General features: G+C 43.7%; 1 protein-coding gene across 2 annotated transcripts in view; it reads left to right on the top strand.

The window, feature by feature from the left end:
• CHCHD3 (coiled-coil-helix-coiled-coil-helix domain containing 3) overlaps window positions 1-23,672 on the top strand; it is a 121,268-nt gene extending 97,596 nt beyond the window's left edge. For both annotated transcript variants that reach the window (XM_041413430.1, XM_041413429.1), the window contains exons 7-8: window positions 17,484-17,619; window positions 22,972-23,672. In XM_041413430.1, coding sequence (XP_041269364.1) covers window positions 17,484-17,619; window positions 22,972-22,998 — 163 coding nt within the window. In that variant the 3' untranslated portion in view covers window positions 22,999-23,672. The remainder of the gene's footprint in view (window positions 1-17,483; window positions 17,620-22,971) is intronic.
• The last annotated feature ends 896 nt before the right edge of the window (window positions 23,673-24,568 follow it).

Genomic DNA, 24,568 nt, shown 5'->3' with positions numbered 1-24,568 from the left:
TTAGTGAGACCTGAAGATGCTCTTTTGGCACTTCTCATGTGCAGTTTAATTGCACGTGAGGATTGAGAGGACAGAGGCTCCAGTGGTGTTTAAAGAGTTGTTTAATTGGCTGTAAAAGAAGAATTAAATAAGGTTGAGCTGCTAAATTTTGTTAATGCATAAAGCCATGTGCTGCCTGTGATTGCAGGTTCCAAGTGCAAGATTAATGGATCTAATTGTGGTGTTACTAGCAAATAGCCTGACTTTATTTTAGGCATGTCTACAATTAGGTACCCAGTTTTTGTGCTATAACTTGAATTTTTTCCACTTTTTAAGCTGCATCACTTCCCAGAGCAAGAATTGGATGGTGTTGTTATATGTTAAATATTTCCTGGATTTTCCTTCCTCCGTTTAATCCCTGAAATTACATCAACTGTAGCTTCATCAGTCTTTAGGGATAATTAAACCCTATTAAAAGGGGGAAAATACAAATATCCCACATGGGTTTGGATCAGAGACCTGGCAAGTCTTGTGTCTGCAGTTCCTATTGCTGCCTGCATTAAACTGATATTCCAAATATCCATGAGGAATGTTTTATCTCCACCAAGGCCCTGATTCACATTGATCAAATTGGGAATTATCAAATGCTTCATCTCTTTACCAGCCTAATTCCCATTGATCAAATCCTAAATGAGCAGGTTCAGGCAGTTCCTGCAGTCCCCAAATCACATTAAAACAACATTACAGGGCCATGCTGCCCCTCCTAAAGCTGGAATTATCTTCCCACAGTTACATTATAACCCCAATTATTCCATTATGAAGATGGCTCTGTTATAATGAGGAGTTTACACAAGAAGAGAAGAATGCAACGTTACAGGAAGAGCTGGGCTTTGGGCAAGGATTTGAACTTTTCCTAATCAAATTCTCCCTTTGTTTTGTGGGTTTTTTCCCTTAATTTGGAGGGCTGGGAGCGGGAAATTCGGCAGCTGCAGCGGTGACATTTTATTCCCCCGTGGTGTCTCGAGCCAAGTGACATCTTCATTATTCATTTAAGAAGCAGAGAGGGCAAAGGCAGCCTAAAATAAATGTTTTTATCTTGGTGGGTTTTGATTTCTGGTGGTGTATTTAGAATTCATAGCTGTGCAGCAGTGCTTTTTCCTAAATATCCTGCCATTCGTCTCCATGGAATTGCTTCTTGCTGCTGGGGTATAGCTGTGCAGCAGTGCTTTTTCCTAAATATCCTGCCATTCCTCTTCATGGAGTTGCTTCCTGCTGCTGGGGTTTTTGGGAAAAACTTAATTCCCAGCCATCCAGACTGATGGAAACTCCAAGTCCTCCTGGGGGATTGACTGATCAGTTTGGGGTGAGGTTTTCCCCAGTAATGGAATTAATTCCCCAAAGTTTGCTTGGACAGTGACAGTTGTAATGCAAAGGATACAGCTGGAAGTTTTGGGTGTTTATTCTGAATCACAGGTTTTGGGGGATCTATTCTTTATTATGAATCTTTTTCACATGAGTCTCTTCGTCAGTTCCCATGGAATGAATGGGAATAAATGACAAATCATCAATATGATATCTTCCTTTAATTAGGATTTCTCTATCACAAAGCTGGGGTGGTTAATGTTTACTGAAAGTAAAATTGAAGGCATTGTTATGATCAGAAAATCACTGAGTGGTTTGGGCTGGGAAGGACCTTGAGGATCATCCAGTTCCACCCCCTGCCATGGACACCTCCCTCATGAAGTTCTGTTTGATGCTCAGCTGTGAATATTTGAAATATTTCCAGTATTTCCTGGGTGTTCTGACTGATGCTGTTGTGAAGCTGAGAAGGAGCATAATGAAACCACAGTAAATTAATAACAGCAACACTTGGATATTCAGATATAATTGTCTCACAAAGCTGTGGTGGCAATTCTCTGGACACTGAGGGGAAAAAAAAAAAACAGGGTAGAGAGAAAATCAGCTTTTTATTGATGACTTTGGACCTAGTCCAGGGAAGTGTGGCTTTATTTCCCTGTCCTCGTTACCCTTCTGATGTTGGGGCACATATGGTGACTTTTGAAGGGCTCTTGCACTGCCTGTAAATTAGAAATATTGATAGTTTCTTAATGCAAATATCTTCAGTCGCCATCATGCTGCACTCACATACCTCTGTAACATAGAAATCTGTGGTGCAGAGAGCCAGGCAAAGAATTTGTGCTTTATTTCTCCTTGTGCAGAGCCAGACTTCCAGTTTGTACCTTAAATAACATCATTGATTCCCAAAATGGTTTGGGTTGAAGGGACCTTAAAGCTCATCCCATTCCACCCCCTGCCATGGGCAGGGACACTTTCCTTAGACCAAATTGCTCCAGCCTAGCCCTGAATTAAAAGCAGCTGCTTTTAAAACCTAAAGTTAAAACTACAAATTACCAGTTATTTATAAAATACCACATACTGTTTTGTCAATAACAGAAAATAGGAAACTACAAAAAAATCCTGCAGGCTTTGTGCCTTTAGTTCAGCTCTTTTTGCTCAGCCAAGGGCAGTGAGCTCTGCACAGAAACCTGGATTAATGTTTTCTTTTACAAATACAGCAAACAGAGGTGTTGCTTTGTCAGGAGACAATCACTGCAGGGTTGTTTGTCCTGATGATGCTGTTGCTGGTGGTATCCTTGATTTTTTTGTCACGTGTTCTGTCTGGGGATGATGGTCCCAAGTTCCTCCTGACATCCCTTAGGGAGGTCTGAGCTGTTTGTAAATGATGCTGGGAATTCAAGAATTAAATCCCATAGCTCAGCTCAGCCACTCAGCCTTTCTTAGCAACAGAGGTACCCAAAGGTCTCCTTCCTCTTTCTGCTCTTGCACCTCTTCACACTCAGCTGTGCTGCCACCAGGAGAGGTTTCTGAAGTGCTTCAAGCAGAGGTGTGTGATCTCAAACCCATTTCACTCCACAAGCCAAGTGCAGGTGTTGTTTTCCAGCATGGAAGTGATGCTGTCACCCCTCTTAGCTTGAAACCAGCCCGGATTCTGAGTGCACAGAGCTGCTTCAGCTGGGAATAGACACTGTTGAAGAGACTTCAGTAAATCTTTTCAGCCTCTTGTTTATCCTGCACATCCCAAACCCTGTTCCTTTTGAATAAACTCTTTTCTTTGCTCAGTTCTTTCAGTCAGGGCTTGGATTCACCTGAGGGCTGCAGGAGCAGAGCTCACTCAAGAATTCTCTTGGACTTTCTGCTGCTTTGTACAAGAGATTGTGCTTTGACCCAGGACCTGAAAAATCACCCAGTTCCAGTTTAAAGAGGGACTTTGGTGGGCAGCAGCTTCCCTGCCTCAGTTGCTCTGCACCTATAAACAAATAAGAAAATCCTTTGGCCCTTCTCCAGTAATCCCTTGGAATCTCAGAATTCCCTAAAGGCATTTTTCAGTGCTTTTACCTGTGATTGTCACTTCAGCCATGACAGCTCTGGGTTTCCCTGCAGCCACTCAGGTATTTAACTTTGTTTCTTTGATCACTGCAGTCCATTAGGAGCGAGAGCTGGATAAAACATGAATTGTGCATTTGGAGCTGGATGCAGATCCCTTCAGAGCAAACTGGGAGCCTGGTGGAGTATCTGTGTGTTTGTCTTTCACAGAGAAAGAATCTGGGCATGGGGATGTATTTTCATTGAAATTTCTGAGCTCTGATGTGAAATTTAAACGTGCTTGTTTGGTCAGGAGGCAGGGTTGAAGCTCTGACAGTGTTTTTTGAGAGTTCCATTAACTTTTAAAATCCATTATTCAAAATTTAGATAGCACATTAATAAAGAGGGCAAGTCACTTCTTTCCATCTTTGGCATAGTCTTTTTTTTCCCTCCCTTTCTAGAAATCATGGATACATTCATTAAATCTCCCCTCAGGCTATCCCCAGCTTTTCCCACAGTGATTTCCTTTACTCTCTGTAATGGAGAAAGCAATCTTAAAATTCATGTCTGTAAAGCACCAAGTCAGGAGTAAGATTTCTTTTTTTCCTATGAATTAATGTGTAAAATAATAGATTTTTTGGGAGTGGGGGGACAGGTAGAACAGGATAATTATTGTAGGATATTGTTTTGGAGGGATAACTGTGTAGGATAAAATGGGATAACTGTGTAGGATGGAATGGGGTAACTGAGTAGGATATTGTGGGATAACTGTGTAGGATAGAGTTGGATAACTGAGTGGGATGTTGTGGGATAACTCTGTGGGAAAATTTGCCTGTGGAAGGGAGCTGGAACTGGATGAACCTGATGATCTTTAAGCCTTTTCCAAGCTGAACCACTCTGTGATTTTATGGTCTGCAGGTCCTTTCCCTGTTCAGGAGATCCTTTTCCTCTTCAGGGTGGATGTGTTGGAAAGAGAAATGTGTTCAGCCACTGCTGCTTTTCTCAATTTTCTCCATTTTCTCCATTTTTTGCATTTTCTGCATCTCCATTTTCAGGCATTTTCTTCTTGCAGAGAAACAGAAAGTCATTTGAAAGACTTCCCTGTGAAAGAAGTGGGTGAAACTCTGCCCTCACACCTTGGTGGCCCACAGTGGGATTAGTTCTGATTCTCCTTTGGGGTTTTATAAATAGTTTATTTATCCTGGATGGCCTCACTGGGACAATCCCTGCTCTGGCTGTGGGTTGGGAGCCACTCCTGAGGAATGAGCAGCTCCTCCTGGTGTGTTTGGCATTCCAGGGCACATCTGGCTGCTTCCTCCCTCTCCAGGTTTATTCCAAGCAAGGAATAAAGCCTCTTGTTTTAATGCTTATCCTTTGTTGGGATTTCCTCTGAACACAAGTCACAGATTTCCCAATTACAGCATTAAAGCTGGGAGGTTAAACCCCACAGCAGCTCCTTTTTGTTATTAATTTGTTCTGTATTTCCTAATCTTTTGTGGCTGAGATTTACAAATACCTTTTCTAAGGATGTTTTTAATGAGGCCAAGCCATCTGTAGGATCAAATCCTACAAATCTCACTTGTGAGCCTCCAGCACAGACCTCCCTTTGGAGAAGGGAGAATGTTTTCCAGAGCTGCTGGTGGGATTTTTTTAAAGAGAATTCACCTGTTCCTGGGCACGGGGTGAAGAATAAATTACCAGTTATCTCTGTTACCACTTGACGTGTGGTTCCCCTGGTTTTTTTTTTAATCTCCTTTCCAGTAGTGTTGGAAAATCAGGAAAAAAAATACACCACAGCCATTCTGCTTGGACTGCACCTGAGGGAAATCACAGTTTAAAGGAAAAGTAGGCAGTAAATATTTGGGGAAATAATCTGAAATCATGGGGTTTGTTGCAAAGGGCTGTCAGACTTGGAAAATAAGGTTTGTAAAATGAGTATTCAGGTTTCTTTAAAGTGGTTAAATCACAGGATCACAGAATGGTTTGGGTGGGAAGCGTCCTTAAAGGACATCCAGTGCCACCCTGCCATGGCAGGGACACTCCCACTGTCCCAGGCTGCTCCAGCCCCAGTGTCCAGCCTTGCCTTGGACACTGCAGGGATGCAGGGGCAGCCCCAGCTGCTCTGGCAATTCCAGCCCAGCCAGGAATTCCTCATGGCCAAGATCCCATCCATGGCTGCCCTCTGGCACTGGGAGCCATTCCCTGTGTCCTGTCCATCCCTTGTCCCCAGTCCCTCTGCAGCTCTCCTGGAGCCCCTGCAGGCCCTGCAAAATACAAATTAATACAGACCAGGTCCCCCTTCCCCTCCTTCAGAGGATGTGGGTACCACTGTGATAAGTTTATTAATTCTGTCAGATTTTCAATTCAGTGCCCGAATATAAAAACCCTCAGTCCCACAGATCAGTGCTAAAAGAAATGCCTGAAATCCTGATAATTTCCCCTTCTAACTGCAGTTCCTTAAACACGATCCACGTTTTCCTGGGGTCTCTATTTTGTGTGTTGTAGCACAATACACATTTTTCAAGCTAGAAGGGGAATAATTCCATTCTATATTGAAAGAAATGAGAAAAGCAGTTATTCCTTTCAAACTTCCCTTGCCACTTAGCGTGGCTCCCACTTCCAAGCCATTTAGGAGCTCCATTAAGCCCCTGGGTTTGCTCCTGTGCATGCATTAGGAGCAGAGCTGGGGTAATATGGAACAGATTTGCTGTATCATGGACACATTTATGAAGATTGATAACAGCCAGGGCTCGGTGTTAACTTTTATTTTCAAACAGGCTGCAGGAGAAACTGCCTGGTATTGCTTTGAGGCTTTGATTTATGAAAAGGTTTGCTGCATGAAAAAGACATCCCATAAAGCAGCTCTGCTGGCAGGAGCATTATAAAGTAGGGTTGTGAGTAGAGCAAACAATAACTAACTGTAATTATGTTCATTATTGTCTCTATGAACTCCCTGTACCTTTTGGGGGGGTTTTTGCACTTATTCCCTCCTCAGCTTTTAAGTGGACTCACCTTTTCCACTGAGTGGGATGAAAGTGAGAAAATCCTGCTGGTTTCTAGCGGCAGCACCCCCAAAAGAGCCCTTTTTTATTTGTATGGAATGAAAGAGGTCACTGAGATTATACCTGCTTGCACAAATGATGCCAAGAGGAGGAGGAGTAGGAAAGGTCTGTGGTAAAAAATGCTGTTTCTCTTACAATTCCCAGCACTGATTCATTTTCCCCTAAATTATGACTGCTCTGTGAGGGTTATTTCAGACTGTTGCATTTAAGCCCCTTCAAAACAAACCCAAAAATCCCAACACGATGGCAAAGATCACCAGGTTTCAGAACTATTTTCCTTCTCTTAAACCATCCTTTGTAACAAGGTGAGCCTCAGGAGCAGCAAGATAAATTCTTCACTCAGCAGCAATTAGCAGAAAACTTTAGTGAGAACCTATTGAAATCAAGGGGCACGACCTAAGTGGGAAAAATGTGAGTGGTTAATCTGAAGTTTGTCAAACTTGAGCTGCTTTAACTTAAAAGCATCCCTTTAGCAAACTACCTGAAGACCTTGCAAAAAGAAATAGGAGCTTGAAAATCGTCTGTGCTGAGGTTATGAAACACAAGAATGACTTTCTTGGGGCAGAGAGAAGTTCTGTTAAGTAAACCAGTGTCTAATTAATGCTGCCAGCACAGGGAGGGGGTGAGGAGAGACCTTTGAGAGGTTTTTGTGAGCTGGCACCGAGGTTTCCATCAGGACCCTCTGGGTTCTGCCTCAGACTGCTCCCCTGGTGCCCTCACAGATCCAGGGAATGGTTTGGGTGGGAAGAGACATTCCAGACCATCCAGTGCCATGGCAGGGACACCTCCCACTGTCCAGGCTGCTCCAAGCCCCAATGTCCAACCTGGCCTTGGACATTCCAGGGATCCAGGGGCAGCCCCAGCTTTTGTGAGGGTGAGGGGCTGGGAACACCAACCCTGAGAGGCAGCCCTGAGGGAGCTGGGGGTGCTCACCTGCAGAAAAGGAGACTCAGGGCTGCCCTCAGCACTCTGCACAGCTCTGAAAGGTGCCTGTGCTCAGCTGGGGCTGGGCTCTGTCTGCAGCAGCACTGACACAGCCACAGCACACCGTCCCGAGCTGTGCCAAGGGAAATTCAGGCTGGGTGTCAGGAAAAAGCTTTTCCAGCAAGGGGGAAAAACCTTTCCCTGGGCGCCCGGGGAGGTGCTGCAGTCACCATCCCTGGGGGTGTTGAACAAGCCTGGATGTGGCACTGGGTGCCAGGCTCTGGCTGAGGGCTTGGGCTGGGCTGGACGCCGTGGGCTGCAAGGTCTCTCCCAGCCCGGTCATTCTCTGGCAATTCCAGCCCAGCCAGGAATTCCTCATTGCCAAGATCCCATCCATGGCTGCCCTCTGGCAGTGGGAGCCATTCCTGTGTCCTGTCCCTGCAGGCCTTGTCCCCAGTCCCTCTGCAGCTCTCCTGGAGCCCCTTTGGACCCTGGAATGTGCTGGAAGCTCTCCCTGGATCCTTCCCTTCTCCGGGTGAGCACCCCCAGCTCTGCCAGGGGCTCCAGCCCTGGGAGCATCTTTGTTGTCATGTCTTACAGCATCCACCAACAGGCGCTGAAAATTACTTGAAAACTTGATAAATAATGTAAATCATGAGAATAATGAAAAAAAGTGAGTGTTGGCATTTACAGCTCACCCCTCCAGCTCCAGTTCCTGACCTGGTCCTGGTATGGGGAACATTTTTCTTCCTCAAGTGCCATAAAGGATGTTGAGGGCATTCTGTCTTAATGTTTCCGCAACACATTGTATACTTTTATTAAAATATTATTCTTTTGTTATTTTTATTTAAAATTAATTTTATTATTTTGTTATCAAAATAATTTTTATTAAAATTATTGTTATTAAAAATAAAGATTAACTATGAGCTATCATACCTTAAATAAAATAACTCCACCATTAAACACTACTCTACCAAACAGTACTGTACCAAACAGTACTATTTTATTTTTATTATTAAAAGTAAATGTATTATTTAAATTATTATTATTTAAACTATGAACTATCATACCTTAAATAAAATAATTCCACATTAAACACTACTGTACCAAACATGTTTAAACTCCAATACAAACTAGAATCCAGAACAACAAAATAATGTACCCCATTAACATTACCAATACATTTTTCTCCGTTCCTTTAACAAAATACAAACCTCACTTTACTTTCACCTAAAAAAACATACAGTGCACCTAAAACCAACTACCCCAAAAATAAAAACACAACCCCACCATCTACCATAAACCAATCCAAACCACACTAAAAAAAAGTAAAACTCCAAAACATCTACAATACATCAATAAAGTCATTGTGTAGAAAAACACAATAACAAATGTATTTAAAAAAAGAGAAAAAATCCTCTAGATTTCTTAAGGCTAAGATATATCAGAGCAAGGTGCAGTGGCCACTGGTTCTCAGCACCCTCTCAGTGGGATTATTGCTCTTTGTTGGAGTTGATGACATTTGATTGTTGTTGCAGCCCAGCTGATTCTATTTTATGAAAAGACTGGCTCGGCCTTATCCCAGTCCAAGATTTGTAGGATCACACGTGGCCTTTGTGGCTTAGCAGAGTGAATCCAAGCCTGTTTTCTTCAATAACTTCACGGCCAAATGAAAAATTGGCATTTATTTTGCTTTCTCTTAAGATTACAACCTTCAGTTCCCTCGAGTAATCGTCACCCACGCGAGCGGCGAGGCTTGAAGTGTTTAACTGGTGATTGCTTTTTCTGGACGCTGCTTCTGCCCATAATATCTTTTATTTTTGTGGTCACTTAACAGGGGTTTGGGGCCTTTTATAGCTGAAGAGAATAGTTAAATATATATTGCTCTGGAGAGTAATATTTGGATAATAATGTGCCACGAGTTAGTGTCTTGTGGTGCTTTGTGTTGAGTGCTGTAGTTGACCTTTGCTAGAGAGGAAAAAAGTGCCTGCTTGTTAGAACATATTATTTAGCACCTTTAGAAAGGCAAAACTAGTTGGTTTTGGGTGTTTTTTTTTAGTGTGAGGCTCAGTGAAGATTTTATCACCAGGGTTTGGGGATGATGGGGTGATGTGCAGTGAGTTGTAGCTCTTAGAAAATAAGTGGCAGTAATAAATCCACAATGTGCTTTGCTGTCCTGGGTTTGGTTTATGCTGCTCATTTGGATCTGTCTGTATTTTTTTGTGTGTGTCTGTGTGCTTTACACACACAGTGATGTAAAGTTAGTGTGGAAAATTGAATGCAGGGACAGGGATAGCATTAAAATAGATAATATAAGTGGATGAAACTGTCTTTTGGGCCACCTTCATATAGAAGCAGGTTTCAAACTGCTGCAGAATTATTTCTTCCTTTAAAAATTAGAAATAGCGATGTTTAATCTATCAGGCAGTGGTTGTTAATATATGCAAGTAATCCTGCAACTGGCATCAGCCACTTCTATGAGAAATATCAGCAAAGTATCAATTCAGTCTCCCAGAGCCTGGATCTGCCTTTCCACGAGCTGGAACTGGAGCTGAGGAGAGCTCTGGTTCCTTTGCTTCCCTAAACCTTCAGAAACCACCTCCAAATTCCTTATTAGGAGTAAATAGTAAGGAATTCTAGCACATGGTGTTGTTTGCAGTGATGATCCTTGACTGGTGTTCTCCTGAACAGCCAAGTGGAATCTTGCCAGTCTTCATTAAATAATTTCTTTTTCGGGTGAGTAAGGCTGAGCTCAAGTGATACCACATTCAAGCTCTAAAAATAGTCTGTGATCTGGGTTGACATGATGAGGTTTGGATGCAAATGTTGGTTTGCTGATCATGTAATCCTGGAATTGGAGGGGTTGGCTCCATCCACCCTGAGCTGACGGGACTCTGGAGCTGGGAAGAGTTTGGAGTTTGTCCTCAACAGTGGTGGGACAGGCTTGGCTACATCTGGCATCATTCTTTGGCTCTGAACTTCTCAAGATTAGGAGCTGGGTTTGATCTGTGCAAGGCCAAGAAGTATTTCTCTATATATTTCTATATATAATATTTAGGTACTACAAAATATTCCGCAGAGATAAAACTGCTCCTCCTTGAGTTCCTTCTAATTAAAGCCTGCAGTTGCTAAATTCTCTTGCCTACTTTGTAGCAGCATCCATGCCCCTGTTAGAAGGAATTTGTATCATTGCCATGCATGTGATTGTTTATTTTAGTATCCTGCTATTCACTAAAAACTGTCCCTTAAGCTAAAAAGAAAAGTGCATCCTAAATTTGGGTAATTCCAACACACTGCTCCCTTTGCAGCTGCAGGAACCAGCTGTGGGAGAGGTACATTTGTGCATAAATGGTGGCGTGCTTTGGATTTGAAGAGGGTTTTTCTTCTATTTTTGGAGGGGAGGGGAATTTCATAAACAAATAGTGGTTTGGGATCACGCAAATCGGTTCATATCAGGTTAAATAAAAGTATTCAAACTCATTTTGTCTGTCAGGGTGGATGGGAATCCTGTCTTTATTTGATAGCTTGCTTCTTGAGATATTTGGAATTTAGGCAACCACAGCAGGTCAGATCAGAGTCTCCTGAGCTGGGAGTGGATTTTTAGGGAATGCTGTAAAAATGAGGGAATTGCTCAGTGATACCATTTTGCCTTCAAACAGGTGGTGGTGTGGGGCTTTCCTGAGGCAAATCTTGCTTGTAATCTCTTGCTGGGCACCTCACACCTTCCTGTAAAATTTTTTTTGGACCTAAATGTGCTTTTGATAACCCCAGTGTGCTCTGACAGTGAGTCCCAGCTTTTCTTTGGGAAGGGATTGGATTATTTTTTTGCGTTGTAAACTCACTGCTAGGAAACCTGTCTGGCTGCCTCTGTCCTGTAATCCAGTGATGATTTCATCCTGTAATTCATTGATAATTGAGATCCAGCTCTTGCAGTTGTCCTTCTCTGGGCTGAAGAAATATGGTCCTCATGTGGTGGCCTGAAGATTGTCCTTGGCAACCAGTTCATCCAACAAATTAGGATTCACAACCAGGATATTTTTCCTAATCCTCATCCTGTTGTCTTCCTCCTCAGTCCTTGCTCAAGAAAGGCTTTAAGGATGTGCATAACTTTCCATGTGCAAATGTGGAATTGCTCAAGCCTGGGGTGGTTTGGGTTGGTAGGGACTTTAAAGCCCATCCAGTTCCCTTCCCTTCCCTTCCCTTCCCTTCCCTTCCCTTTCCAATTCCAAATGTCAGAATGTTTGAAATGGATCTTTATTTGCTTTTGAGAAGGCTGGATAAGAGATGAAATAAATGAGAGGATGACAAACATTTGCCTGGGATTTTGGGGGTGCTGGGGTTTTTGGAGAAAGGATATAAAAATAAAACAGGGAAGATTAACACTGGACTTGACTGTGAGTAGCACAAAAGGTGGAGTAAGCTGTATTCCAGTCTTTAAGTCATTTATTTAGTATTCCTCTGTAGATTTTACATTCTCAGTTGCAGAGCAGAAACCAGTATGGTTCCCTTCCAGCATTTCAGCAGAGATTCATTAGGAAAATTCTTTCTTTTACACCTTTTGGAGAAGTCACACTCCGCATCCGAGTGTAAATAAAAGCAAGAATCAACTCTGCAGTACTTGATCTTTTGCTGGCAGCACTTCCCACGCAGTGATTGTGAGGGCTGTGTGTGGGCACAGCTTGATTAGGGACCAGCATTTGTAGATATTCAGCAATCAGTTCTGTGTTATTCCTTCCAAAGCACTGGGAGAAGAACGGAACCATTTGGTTTGTGCCTCACACATTCCGTAACGCGCCTTCGAGTCATCACCTACTGCATGTGCGAAAACAATCTTTAAAAATAGTTTAATATAAAGAGTAGATTAATGGGAAAACTAAAAATAATGGTGCAGCAATGAGGACCTTCATTACCATATGCCCTTTTGTCTTTTTTTTCCCCTGGGTTTTGTTTTACAATTATTTTCTGTGCTACAAACCCGTCCTGTGGATTCGCTCGGCAGCGATGCTGCTGGGAGAGGCTTTTTGGGTGAGGTAATGTCAAAAAAAGAAGAATCCTCTCACCAGCACCTTTTTGGGTGGTGGTGGAGGGCACAAGTGCCTTCCTGCTGTTTCAGAGGTGTCCTCCACGCTTCAGCTTTGAGCTGCCCTTCCCTCAGGGTCTCCTGAGCTGGGCTCACGTTTCTCTTGCTGCCTCCATAAGTAGAATCCCTCCACTGTGGCCTTTCCTGTCCATCTGCTCAGCTAAATCCATCTCTGCTCAGGCTACCAACCTTTATTTTACTTTATTTTCCTCCTGTCCAAAATAAGTAGAATCTTGCCCTGACTGTGTGTGGTGAAAGTAGATTTTCCTACCCCAAATTCACATCATCCCCTTTCATCCTGCTGCTGGCTTCCTCACCAGTGTTTTCCAGGAAAATGACACATCTTCACTTTCCCAGCCCTGCCCGTCCCATTTCTGCTTCCCTGCTATTTTCAGTTCCCTACTGGCTTCTCTCTGAAGCACTTGTGACTTTACCCCTCACTCATCCCCTTTCCAAACTGCCCAGAGCAGCTGTGGCTGCCCCTGGATCCCTGGAAATGTCCAAGGCCAGGCTGGACAGGGCTTGGAGCAGCCTGGGATGGTGGAAGGTGTCCCTGCCCATGGCAGGAGTGGATGAGCTTTAAGGTCCCTTCCAACCCAAACCATTCCATGATTCCATGAAACACGTTTTGCTCTTTCTCAGAAGGAATTCCTGCTGGATGCAGACAGTGTTAATTAATTAAATTCCCACAAATCCTTCTGAAACCCCTCTTGGCTCTTCATAAAGCACCTGAAAACAATTCAGCTGTTACACCCTCGAGGGTGTGTATTGCCTGAGTTTCCTTTTGTTTCACCATTTGTTCACATCATTTGTTCTTCCTTATCCTTGTGTTTATTCTGAGAACACTGAGAAAAGAAACACTTTGCTTTTTTTTTTTTGTTGTTTATTTTGCATTCTGCCAGGTCTTGCTCCTCTCCTCCATCAGTAGGACTAAATAAAACAGGTCAGAACATCCTCTCCAACACCCTCCTGTGCTGCTGCTCTGGGGCTCAGTGGGATCACGTTCATTTGTAGGGTTTTGTTTTCAACTGAAGACTTCCCTGGACTTCCCCAGCACTGCCCCATGCTGGGAACCACCCCCAGTTTGTGGTTTGGATGTGCTGAGCTGCTCTGGGGAGGAGGCACAGCAAGATTTGATCTTAAAGAGCTGCGGGTTGGACGCAGAGGATCACTCTGGTCTGTTTAATTCAGTACTTCACAAGTAGCCAAGGGTTACACAAATAAAATCAGCTGCCTTTGATAGGTGTCAGCACTTTAATGAGGAATTAAATTAAGCCCTGGCTACTCCTGCCCATCTCGTGGCACTATTTTTATCTCACGCTCTGCTTTTTTGTTGCTATTTTTTTTTCCCCCCCATATTTTATGACAATTGCTTGAAGTCCTGATCTGGGGGGGATTATGCCAGATACCTGCACAGCTGGAAACTCATCAGCCATTCAGATTCCTTCAGTGAGAGTGTCAGTTTTAGCACGAAACTCGCAAAGCTCACCGTGGTGATTTCAAATTTCCTCTTTAGTAGACATTTTGTTTGAATGCCATGAAGGGGCTCCTCTCCCCAAGCCCCCAGGAGCGCAATAAGCTATGCTCTTTGAGAGAGCCCAGATGAGTACAAAGTTCCCTTCATTAAATTTTCTTTTCATGCTTTAGCATAGAATATTTCTTTTTAAGACTGTCTCTCTCTCGTTTCCTTTTGTGTTTTCATCCTATTACCTTTATGAGGTTGTGATGCATCAGCTCTCTGGAAAAGGTGGGTGCACGGCTCCCTCAGAGGTTTATTCCAGCACTGAAAGATTATTCTGGCATGGGAGGTGCTTCAGGAGCAGCTGGAGAAGGGAAAGCAGATCAAGGAATTGCAAACTTAATAAAACCACTCTGTTCCTCACATGCCATGTGGCTGCTGCTCATATTGACTTGTGCTGAGAAAAGCACAAGATTGGAGATTTTGGGTGTGTTGGTTCTGTTAAGGAGCTCTGGAGCTGCACTGAGTGGAGCTGGAGATCTGTCAGCATTCTCTGGCATTTCTGCTGCACTCTCATGGTTTGTGGTTTTCCTTCAGTTGTGAAATGCCTGAGCAGTTAATTAATTAATTAATTAATTATGGTGTGGGACACAATCTTGCTTATTTTACAGGGACAGATCTTGAGAGGACAAGGGGCAAGAGATTGAAACTGAAAGAGAGGAGATTTAGATGGGATATTGGGAAGGAATTCCTGGCTGGGAGGGTGGGAGGCCTTGGGATGGATTTCCCAGGGCAGCTGTGGCTGCCCCTGGATCCCTGGAAGTTTCCAGGCTTGGACACTGGGGCTTGGAGCAGCCTGGGACAGTGGGAGGTGTCCCTGTCCAAGGCAGGGGTGGCACTGGATGGGTTTTCAGGTCCCTTCCAACCCAAACCATTCCATGGTACTCTGGTGACACTTTTCCTTCTGCATGTCCCAAAATACACATCTCCCTCAGGACATGGGATAGTTCAGGACCTCCTGCTCTGAGGATCTCCTGGCCCTGCCTGGGGCCAGACAAGGTTGCTTTATCCACTCAGGCATTTAAAACCTCCACATTTTCCCAACAGATTACACGTAATTACTGGGTTTGCACTATTTACCTTTTCTCACGAGCTTTTCCCTCAAACAAACCCTTAAATACTTTTGTAAAATGACCTTTATTCTTGGAACCATTGAATGATTTGGGTTGGAAGGGACCTTAAAGCCCATGCAGATCCACCCCCTGCCGTGGCAGAGACACCCTCCAGTACCCCAGGGTGCTCCAAGCCCTGTCCAACCTGTCCTTGGGCACTTCCAGGGATCCAGGAGCAGCCACAGCTGCTCTGGGAATTGTATTCCAGTCCCTCCCCACCTTCCCAGCCAGGAATTCCTTCCCAATATCCCATTTAAATATTAATTGATGTAATGATAGCAGCTTCAGGAGGTTCTCTGTTAGGGAGATATTTCATTCCCCTTTGGAGGAGTTTCCTTGCTGCTGTTTCTGACCATCCATCTGTGAGTCCAGAAATCAATGGGAAACCCTTCAGAGGGGTTCCCATAATGCACAATGGAACCTCCTTTCCCAACAGGAGATCCTGCAGCCTGTGGTTTATGGCCCTCTAATTCCAGGCAGTAATTTCATTTAGTGCTTTCCCAAAAGTGCCAACAGAGCATTAGGGGAGTGGAACAAGCACAGCTGATCAATACAGAGACAGTGCTCACCTTCAGATTAATCCAAGAAATGGACTTGGTTGGCTTCAAGGAAGTGGCTGTGTTCTCTCGAGGACAGAGTTGAGAGCAGGTTTTCAAAAAACCCTCTGAATGGGGGGGAAAAAGAGTGTGAAAACAAGTCACTGAGGGGCAGATGATGTGTTTCACTGGGCTCCCATGTGGTTGGTAATGTGCAGAATCCTTTGGAACATTCAAATAAGAAATAATACCTGGATTTTGGTCACTGATGGCATGACTCTGGGGAAAAATACACAATTCAAGAGCTCTTTATCATGGGTTAGAGAGTTCCCCCATTGAAATAGCTTTAAATACATTGACAGAATTTATGCAGTGATGCTAGAGCAGCCCATTCCTTTCTCTCTTCACCTGTATATAAGAGTTCACTTTAAAATCACTTGTGAATAAAGGCACAGCAAGGTTTACTGTGGGTTTTTTTTTAGTTAATTCAAGCTCTCTTGTATTGATTTATCAATTCACACCAGGAATTGGGGCATTTTTATCGAGCTCTGGTTTAGCTGGACCTAAATCATCACTGCTGGGAGTAGTCTACAGAGAACATCCCTGCTGTTTCTGTGTTCCCTGTCCCAATCCAGACCTTGCCATCCACCCTCCATGTGCAGCAGTTTGTGGTTGCACATTTTGATGCCTGACATGCATTTGAAGCACGTGCTGATCTCAGCAGAGGGGGGATTAAGGGAAAATCCTCCTCCGTAAGAGTCTGCAGAAGTTTGAACTTGGAGATCATAAAGTGTGGAAGCACCTGGGAATGCATTTAAATTCTGGTTTAGATTTCACAGATTCAGATAATGAATGAAAGGAGGAAGAGATGTTTTATATAGGTACAAGCTGTAAAATCAAGGTGACTTAACAGTCTCTTTATTTTAGCACCACGTCTTCAGTGATTGTCAAGAAATCAATTCCTTGGAGGAGCAGCGTCTGTGCTTTGTGTTTCATTTCCCTGATGGAGGAAATCTGCCTTGGCCAATCAGCAAAATGAGAATCAGAATCACAGATTGGGTTGGGTTGGGAGGGATCTTGAGGATCACCCAATTCCAACCCCATTTCCATGGGCAGGGACACCTTCCACTATCCCAGGGTGCTCCAAGCCCCGTCCAGCCCAGCCTTGGACACTGCCAGGGATGGGGGTGATGCCTTGAGAAGACTGAACTTGGACAGAGGCTGGGCAGAGTTACAAAATAAAGCAGGGATTGATTGAAAGGATCTCCTCCATGGATGCCCCTTGGGCAGCACCAGAGCCCAGCCAGGGCTGCCCCCAAGATGAACCCAAATGGTCCCAAAATGCACGAGCGCTCCCGGGGTCTCTCCCTGGGATCAGCTCTGCTCCATGTGCACATTGCAGTTCAGTGTCCAATTCCAGCTCAGCCCCTGCACTCCCATCCTGCTTGTTTTTCTCTCTGCAGCCCACGGGGTTTGTGCTCCTGGCCTGAGATTTGGATCATTTGTCCTTGGTGCCCAGCTGGAGCAGGAATTGTTTTGTCTCCCTGCTCTGTGCACAGAGCTCACCATCGCAGAGAATGTGAAAAATATAAAAGCTAAACCTGAGGCATCAAGAGCAGCCCTGAGCAATCAGTGCCAGGACCTCACCACCCTCACAGGGAAGAATTCTTTCAAGGCCAGGTTGGACAGGGCTTGGAACACCCTGGAAAGTGTCCCTGGTCCGGGCAGGGGGCGGAACTGGATGTGCTTTGTCCCTTCCAACCCAAACTGATTCAATAATAATAATAATAATAATAGTAATAATAATAATAATATAATACAAGTTTTTTTTGTCTTTCCTGAGATGTCTTTAGAAGGAAACCCTGAAGCTGTTCTCTGTTCCCACAGGAGATACGAGTCCCACCCCATCTGTGGGGAGCTGCAGGAGAAAATCCTCCAGTGCTACCGGGAACACGCCCAGGAAACCCTGAGCTGCTCTGCCCTGGCCAGCCAGTACCTGCACTGTGTCAATCATGCCAAACAGGTGAGCTGCACACCTATTCTTACTGAAAAATGATGGAATGATGAGCAAAGGAGTTTCCAATTAGTCTTTCCTCCATACCTAAGCATTTCCCAGTGCTTGTGTTCCTGAGTTCTGTGGAGACATCTCAGAGTTGATTTAAATGCTCAGGTTTCCATCTATTCCCTCGGGAAGCTGTTGTTTAGTACAGCAGCTCTTGCTGTTGGCAGATGTTTCCTGTTACCTACAGTTTTAGCACTAAAACAAGGGGATTAAAATACCTGGTAGTCTTTGCCATAAATATGAGAAACTCATGGATGTCTCAAACTACGTTGGTGACCACTTGGAATTCTTGATTTCTTCTGTCTTGTGTTATGCAAGGCTCTAAAATTGCCCTTTACCTGCTCTTGCCATCCTCTCTTCCAGTTTTACAAGGTATGGATGCCACTCCCAATTAAAATCTTTATGCTTATTAGTGCAGCATGAAGGAAAATTACAGTAATAGGTAAATCATTAAATTAAAAGAAGCCACAATTTCTCAGTTTTACTCTTTTTCATCAGCTTGCATCTTTCAAATGCAGAAATGCATATATTGACCCCAATTGTGTTCTTAAACAAACCAGGAAATGTGCTCACAGCCCACGTGCAGGATGTGTAAAAAGTGCTTAAATCAGTCTGTTGATCTTTATTTCTGCCCAAATCTGTGAGTTAATATTTGAGCACGTGAGGACATCCATCTTTATGTGATAGTGGAGACCTGGCGAGCACGGCTGGTGTTTGATCATGGTAATCACCTTCCCTGGGCTTAACTCTGCCTGGGCAGAAAATCCCTGAGACTTTGCCTCTGATCCTTTTCCGTGACCTTTTGCTGTAAAATGCTGCAGCCTCGAGCTGGTATTCCCAAAGATCTGCTGGAATTAACGCTGCTCGTCGTTCCTCAGTCACTGAGAGCTCCCTGTCCCTTCCAATTCAATTCCTTTATTATATCCTTTATTGGTATTTGTTCCTCCAGCCCTGGAAGTGTCCAAGGCCAGCTTGGAGCACCCTGGGATGGTGGAAGGTGTCCCTGCCCATGGGACTGGATGGGCTTTAAGGTCCCTTCCAGCCCAAATCATTCCATGATTCCATGAAACACGTTTTGCTCTTTATCAGCAGGAATTTCTGCTGGACACAGACAATGTTAATTGATTAAATTCCCACAAATCCTTCTGAAACCCCTCTTGGCTCTTCATAAAGCACCTGAAAACAATTCAGCTGTTACACACTTCATGGGCTGCCCCCCTCGAGGGTGTGGATTGCCTGAGTTTCCTTTTGTTTCACCATTTCGTTCTTCCTTATCCAAACCCTTCTGTGAATTCCATGATTTCTCCTCCTGTCCATTTTGGCATGCACCAATCTCCTTTTTTTAGGGAAAGTGCAGTGAATAACATGAGAATCACAGAATCATTAAGATTCTTAAGCCCATCCAGCCCAGTGGTTCCTCAACTCTGCCAAGGCCACCACTGACCCTGTCCCCAAGTGCCACATCCACATGGCTTTGAAATCCCCCCAGGAATGGGGACTCCAGCCCTGCCCTGGATAAACAAGCTCTTGAGTGAAGAAACCTTCCACAATATCCAACCTCAACCTCCCCTGGTGCAACTTGAGGCTGTTTCTTCTTGTTCTGTTACTTGCAGCCCTGTTTTTGTTTGTTCTTTAATGGATTTCCCCATGGCCCTGCAGCATCTGCAGCACTAATTTACTGCGTGTTAATTTTTTTTTATTATTTTTTAAAGTAACCACAAAAAAATGGATTAATTACTTAAACATGTTTAAGCTCTAACTCGAGCTTGTATCTGATAGGGATTTCTTCAGAAGACTCTGATGGGGATGAATTAATTCATGTTCAGAAGGTGCAGGAAAAGCAAATTGCATAAATATGAGCATTAGGTTTTTGAACCCTTTTAAACACCTTTTTTTTTTTTTTTTGGTTGAAGATCTTCATCCAAGCCTGTCAAGTAGTTAAAAGTGTTTCCTAAATGTTTCTTATTCTGTTTCACACATGCTTCAAGATGAGAATTCAGAGAGGCTTCTCTCATGATAACAGAGAAGGAGAAGCCTTTTATGATGGAAATATTTGCAAGCAGGAGCAATTGTTTTTCATAATGAACTCCAGCCCATCCTCCTCATGCTGCAGCTGTAATTGTAATTATTTTTACTCACTGTTTGCCCACATGTCCAGACAGTTCCTTTGAAATAATTCCTAAATGCTGCTATAAAATCACTTCAAAATTACCTTCTCTGTGCGCTTGGTTGGGAGCCAGAGGAGGGGGATAAATGGCAGATTCAGAAATGAAAAAGTTAACTGACACTAGCTACAAGAAACAAAGGAAGAGGAAAATTTGCTAGAGGGAATAGAGCAAGATATTGAAAAGCAAATAAGTGAACTAATCCGATTTCCTGGCGGTGAGTCTGGGCACTTGTGCTCGGGCTGAGCACACTCTGTGCTTTTCATAAATTGAATTTATTGACTCCTCTTTCTTTCCTATCTTGCTTATAATTATCTCCCCCTCTCTTCTGTGTGCTCCTTATTTCTCATGCTGTCTGTAATCTCATGTCTCTATCTGTCCTTTTCTCCCCTCTTTAGAAAAGCCCAGAGAGTTGTTAATTCAGAGGGGTTTGACACGTTGTTGTATCTTCCCTTGAAATCTCTTCCCAAAGTCATGAGAAGCTGGGGAGATAAATTAAACTCTGTTATTAATGTTTGCATGTTATTATAATGATAATGCCAGTAATGGAGAGGAAAACTTAACCTAATGGAGCCATTAAGGGGAAGATATTTGGATTGTGTCTGGCATTTATTTATGCTGAAGTAACTCCAGCCAGACCATCCATGGCTTTTTAATCCTTTTTCCTGGTTTTCCAGCCATGGATATGGACTATAACTGTTAAAATACACATTTTGGGGATGTTTTTCTCAGTTTTTCCCCCTCCTGGGCTACAAGAAGTTCTGATCCTTACACGAAAACACAACTAGTCCATGGTTTAACAAATCTGTGCAATCATTTCCTGTTAAAGCATTGAATTCCAGAAGGATTCAGGTCTCTGCAGGCAGGTGAGGTTTAAGAGTACTTAAAATAACAATATCAGCAGCTGCTGGTGCCTGGCAGCCTGGCTACAAAATGTTATCCTTTAGCCTTGGATAAAGTGCAAATAAATAGTGTAACCACTATTTTAATTCGTTGGATCAAGTGGGTCCTTAATTATGCATCCTAAATAAAATAAAACCAGGATTTTAGCCTCATCATCCAGTATTTTTATTTGATGATGAGGCTAAAATTTACTTGATACTTGATACCAATTTCTAGTGTAAGAGAAAAATACATGGAATTTGGAAACACTGAATGGAAATGCAACAAAAAGACCTTATCATTTAACACTGCCCTCACTGAAGGAAGTTTGTTATGGACCAGCTTCCCTCCATGGGGTTGTATAAAAAAAAAAATAAATAAAAAAATTTAAATGCATTAATTTTAAAAGGCAAGGAAAAAATGCATTAATTTAAAAAGGGACCAGCTTCCCTCTGTGGAGTTAGGTTAAAAAAAAAATTTAAAAAAACGGGAAATATTTTAAATGCATTAATTTAAAAAGGCAAGAAAAAACACTAAAAACACCCCAAAATGTAGATAAAACCAAAGTAAGGCTTGGAACACCCCCGTTCATCTGAAGGTGAAATTTTGTGAAATTCTGAAGGGCAGAAATATGGATATGATGAACAAATATCTGCAATTTCTTTCTTTAGGACAGTAAACAAAAGCAGCCCATTTTTTCTCAGATCCCTTGGGAATTTCCTCTGTTAACTTGTGCAGTGTTAAATCAACATAAAGTTAATTTTCAGCCTAGAGATAGCTTGGAGTGAGTCTGTAAATCTTGTGCAAAAAGGAATTTTCCAGGTAGAGGAGCCTTCTGAGCTTTCCAGAAATGTCCATGGATTGGAGGTTTTGGTAACAGATGAAATTTCCCCAGATTTTTGTTTGTAAATGCACCCAAAGAGCACAAAACTGGCTCCTTTTATCCCATCAGCATCTTCTTCTCCTCTGTGGATGCTGGAGGATTTTGTGGGCACGAGGACAGGCACCACCTGTTTGTGTGGATGCCTTGGGGAATTTTAAAGCCAGAATTGTCATGGTTGGAAAATACCTCCAGGATCATGGAATCCAAGCATTCCCAGCACTGCCAAGGCCACCAGTGACCATGTCCCCAAGTGCCACATCCACACTTTAAAGGGCTTTAAATCCCTCCAGGAAGGGGGACTCCACCCCTGTCCCCTGGGCAGCTGTGCCAGCCTGGACAATCCTTTTGGGAAAGACATTTTTCCTAAAATCCAGTCTAAGTGCAGCTCTTAAGCCTTGCAGGAACTGGGTGGAATATCAGAGTTTACTGGGTTATTTTTAGGAATAATTTGAGAATTTGGTTGAAGCCAAACCTGACATGGTTTTAATTCCCTTTATTGTTAATTTTCCCTAATTTCCAATGCAGTGCAGACTTCCAAGCTGTGTAGTGTTGCTCAGACACCTGAGTCAGCTGTTTGGAGCATTTCAAGGTTTAAATTTGGGGTTGTTCCTGACATAAAGCTCAGAATTATCAAATCCTTTCCTACCATTTCTTTCAAGGAGACTCATAATTAGTCCTTACAAGTTTGATGGGTTTTGTAGGCAAGAAGAAAGGTTTGGATTGGAAGGGGCCTTAAAGATCATCTGATTTCAAACCCTGCCGTGGGCAGGGACACCTCCCACTATCCCAGGCTGCTCCAAGCCCTGTTCAACCTGGAACATTTCCAGGGACAGGAAACCTGGTCCAGTGAAAAGAATTGAATTATTTTTAAGGTCCTTTCCAAGCCAAACCGTTCCATGATCTGTGGTTCTGTAATGAAGCCCAAGATGAGTGCAACATGTTCAGACTGTTGGGGTTTTGACTCAGCACCCAGGAAGAAGCCAGGCAAGGGATACTCAGTGCTGGATGGTTCCAGGATATTTTTCCTCAAGAGTTTAATTGCTGGGAATTGTATTTTTCTTACTGTAAGGTCGGGTGTTTTGATTTCCTTTAATAACCACAGCACTAAAGCCATGATAGCACGAGGGGAGGTGAAAATGGATCATTAGTGAGACTCTTCAGGCCTCCAAACCTCTGCCTTGTTGAGTCCTCAAACTGTTTCATTCTGCTTCTCTGACTTGTCTCTGGCATGATGTGTTTATCAACAACATTTTTGCTCTGCGTTTTTATTTTAAAAAATTGCACATCCTGGAAAGGAATTGAAGCCAAACTTCAGAATAACTTGGAGTTACTGAAATATGTGTTTCTCCCTGTCTCTTCCCTCCCCTCTGATGGTTTTTGCAGCAGAGAATGCTTGGGAGAGGAGCATAAAGGCATTGTCCCAATCAAGCACAAGACCATCAACTAATTTCAGCAGAAGAGCTTCTTTTTTTCTCCCCAAGAACGACCCAGCAGCCCATTTGCAGGGCAGCCCAATAAAGAGAAGAAGTGGAAGAGCCATTTGAAGGGCAGCATCCTCAGGGCTCAATCAGTGGGAGCACTGGGAAAGCCAGACCTGGATCTTGTTCCATCAGAGCTCTCCCGTCCGAGGCCGCTGCTCCGCCGCATCAAAGCCCACTTACTGGTGATTGAAGGAAGGGAAAGAAAAGAGCCTTTCTCTGACCTCAGAGAGGGGAAATATCCTTCAAATGCTGCTGTTTCACTGTAGGATCTCCTCAGAAACGTCTCTCTTTCAGGAGCAGGGTGTGTAACCCTTGCTGCTCCGGGATGCGGCCGTTCCTCCGGAGCAGCCCCCGCTCCCGGTGTCAGAGTTCTCCTCTCAGTGTAGAATTGTAAATTGTGCTTTAACTTATTTCCCAAATGGCCTGGCTCGATGAAGTCTCTCTCTGCAGGCCTTCTGCTGGAATGATGTTTGTGACCCAAGGCTTAGGGTGCTCCATGGCCTTTGTTTCCATGGGATGGTTCTGTTGTGCTCCTCGCTCGTGTCAAGTCCTGACGAAAATGCCTCACTCTGTACCAACAATAAATCTATTTTATGCACAAGATTGATGCTGCAGTCTGTCTCCCTTCCCACTCCTCGGGGGTGGATGGTGTTCCCTCTGCTGTGTCAATCACGCTTTGCCAGCAGATGTTGTTGCTGAAGCTTTCAAGCACAGACTTTCATGCACAACCAGCCCTGGTGTCAGGAACGGGGCTCGGATTGAGCTGTTTTCCATCACAGCCACCTAAAAGGATCCCACGTGATGGGAGTGTTGTGATTTATCCACCATCATTTCCCTCCTTGGGAAATGCTTGTGAATGGAGCAGCAAAAGCTCTTGCTGCCTGGAGAGGGTGTGGGTTCCCCATCCCTGGGAGTGTCCCAGGCCAGGCTGGATGGGGCTTGGAGCAACCTGAGGTAGTGGAAGGTGTCCCTGCCCATGGCAGGGGCTTGGGATGACAGTGTCTTAAGGTCCCTTCCCACCCAAACCATTCTGGGATTCTGTGAAAGGGCAGAAAATCTCCAAACCAGCTTTGTGCAAGCACCCAGTTTCCTTTAATTCTTTTTCTTCAGGTAAAACAGCCACACTCATTGTCCCAAGCAATCTTGGAAAGGACTTTTTACACAATAGTGAAAGTAATGATGTCAAATGAGCAGCGAGTCTGGAGCCTTCTGCTGCTTATTTACCTGTTCTCCCTCTCTAATTGGCTGTGTTTGAACCTCATCCTGCTGAACAACTGCGGGTGCACCTGTGGATCTCACTTATTATTCATGCAAAATATTACCAGTGACTTTCCTAATTATCAAGATGCTTTGTGAGCACTGTTTAATTAAGGATTTTTTTTTTTTTAATGCTACCCAGAGAAGCTGGGATTTTATTTTTTTTTAACATGCCAAGCAACTGTAATGTTGGTGGGAGGGGAGGATCCTGGAGTTCAACATCAGGTGCCAGGTAAACTGCT

The sequence above is a fragment of the Onychostruthus taczanowskii genome, unplaced genomic scaffold (assembly GCF_017590055.1).
Source record: "Onychostruthus taczanowskii isolate IOZ18803 unplaced genomic scaffold, ASM1759005v1 scaffold41, whole genome shotgun sequence".
NCBI classification, from domain to species: Eukaryota; Metazoa; Chordata; class Aves; order Passeriformes; family Passeridae; genus Onychostruthus; species Onychostruthus taczanowskii.
The sequence above is the reverse complement of the archived record's forward strand: the minus strand, read 5'-3'. Positions and strand labels throughout refer to the sequence as shown.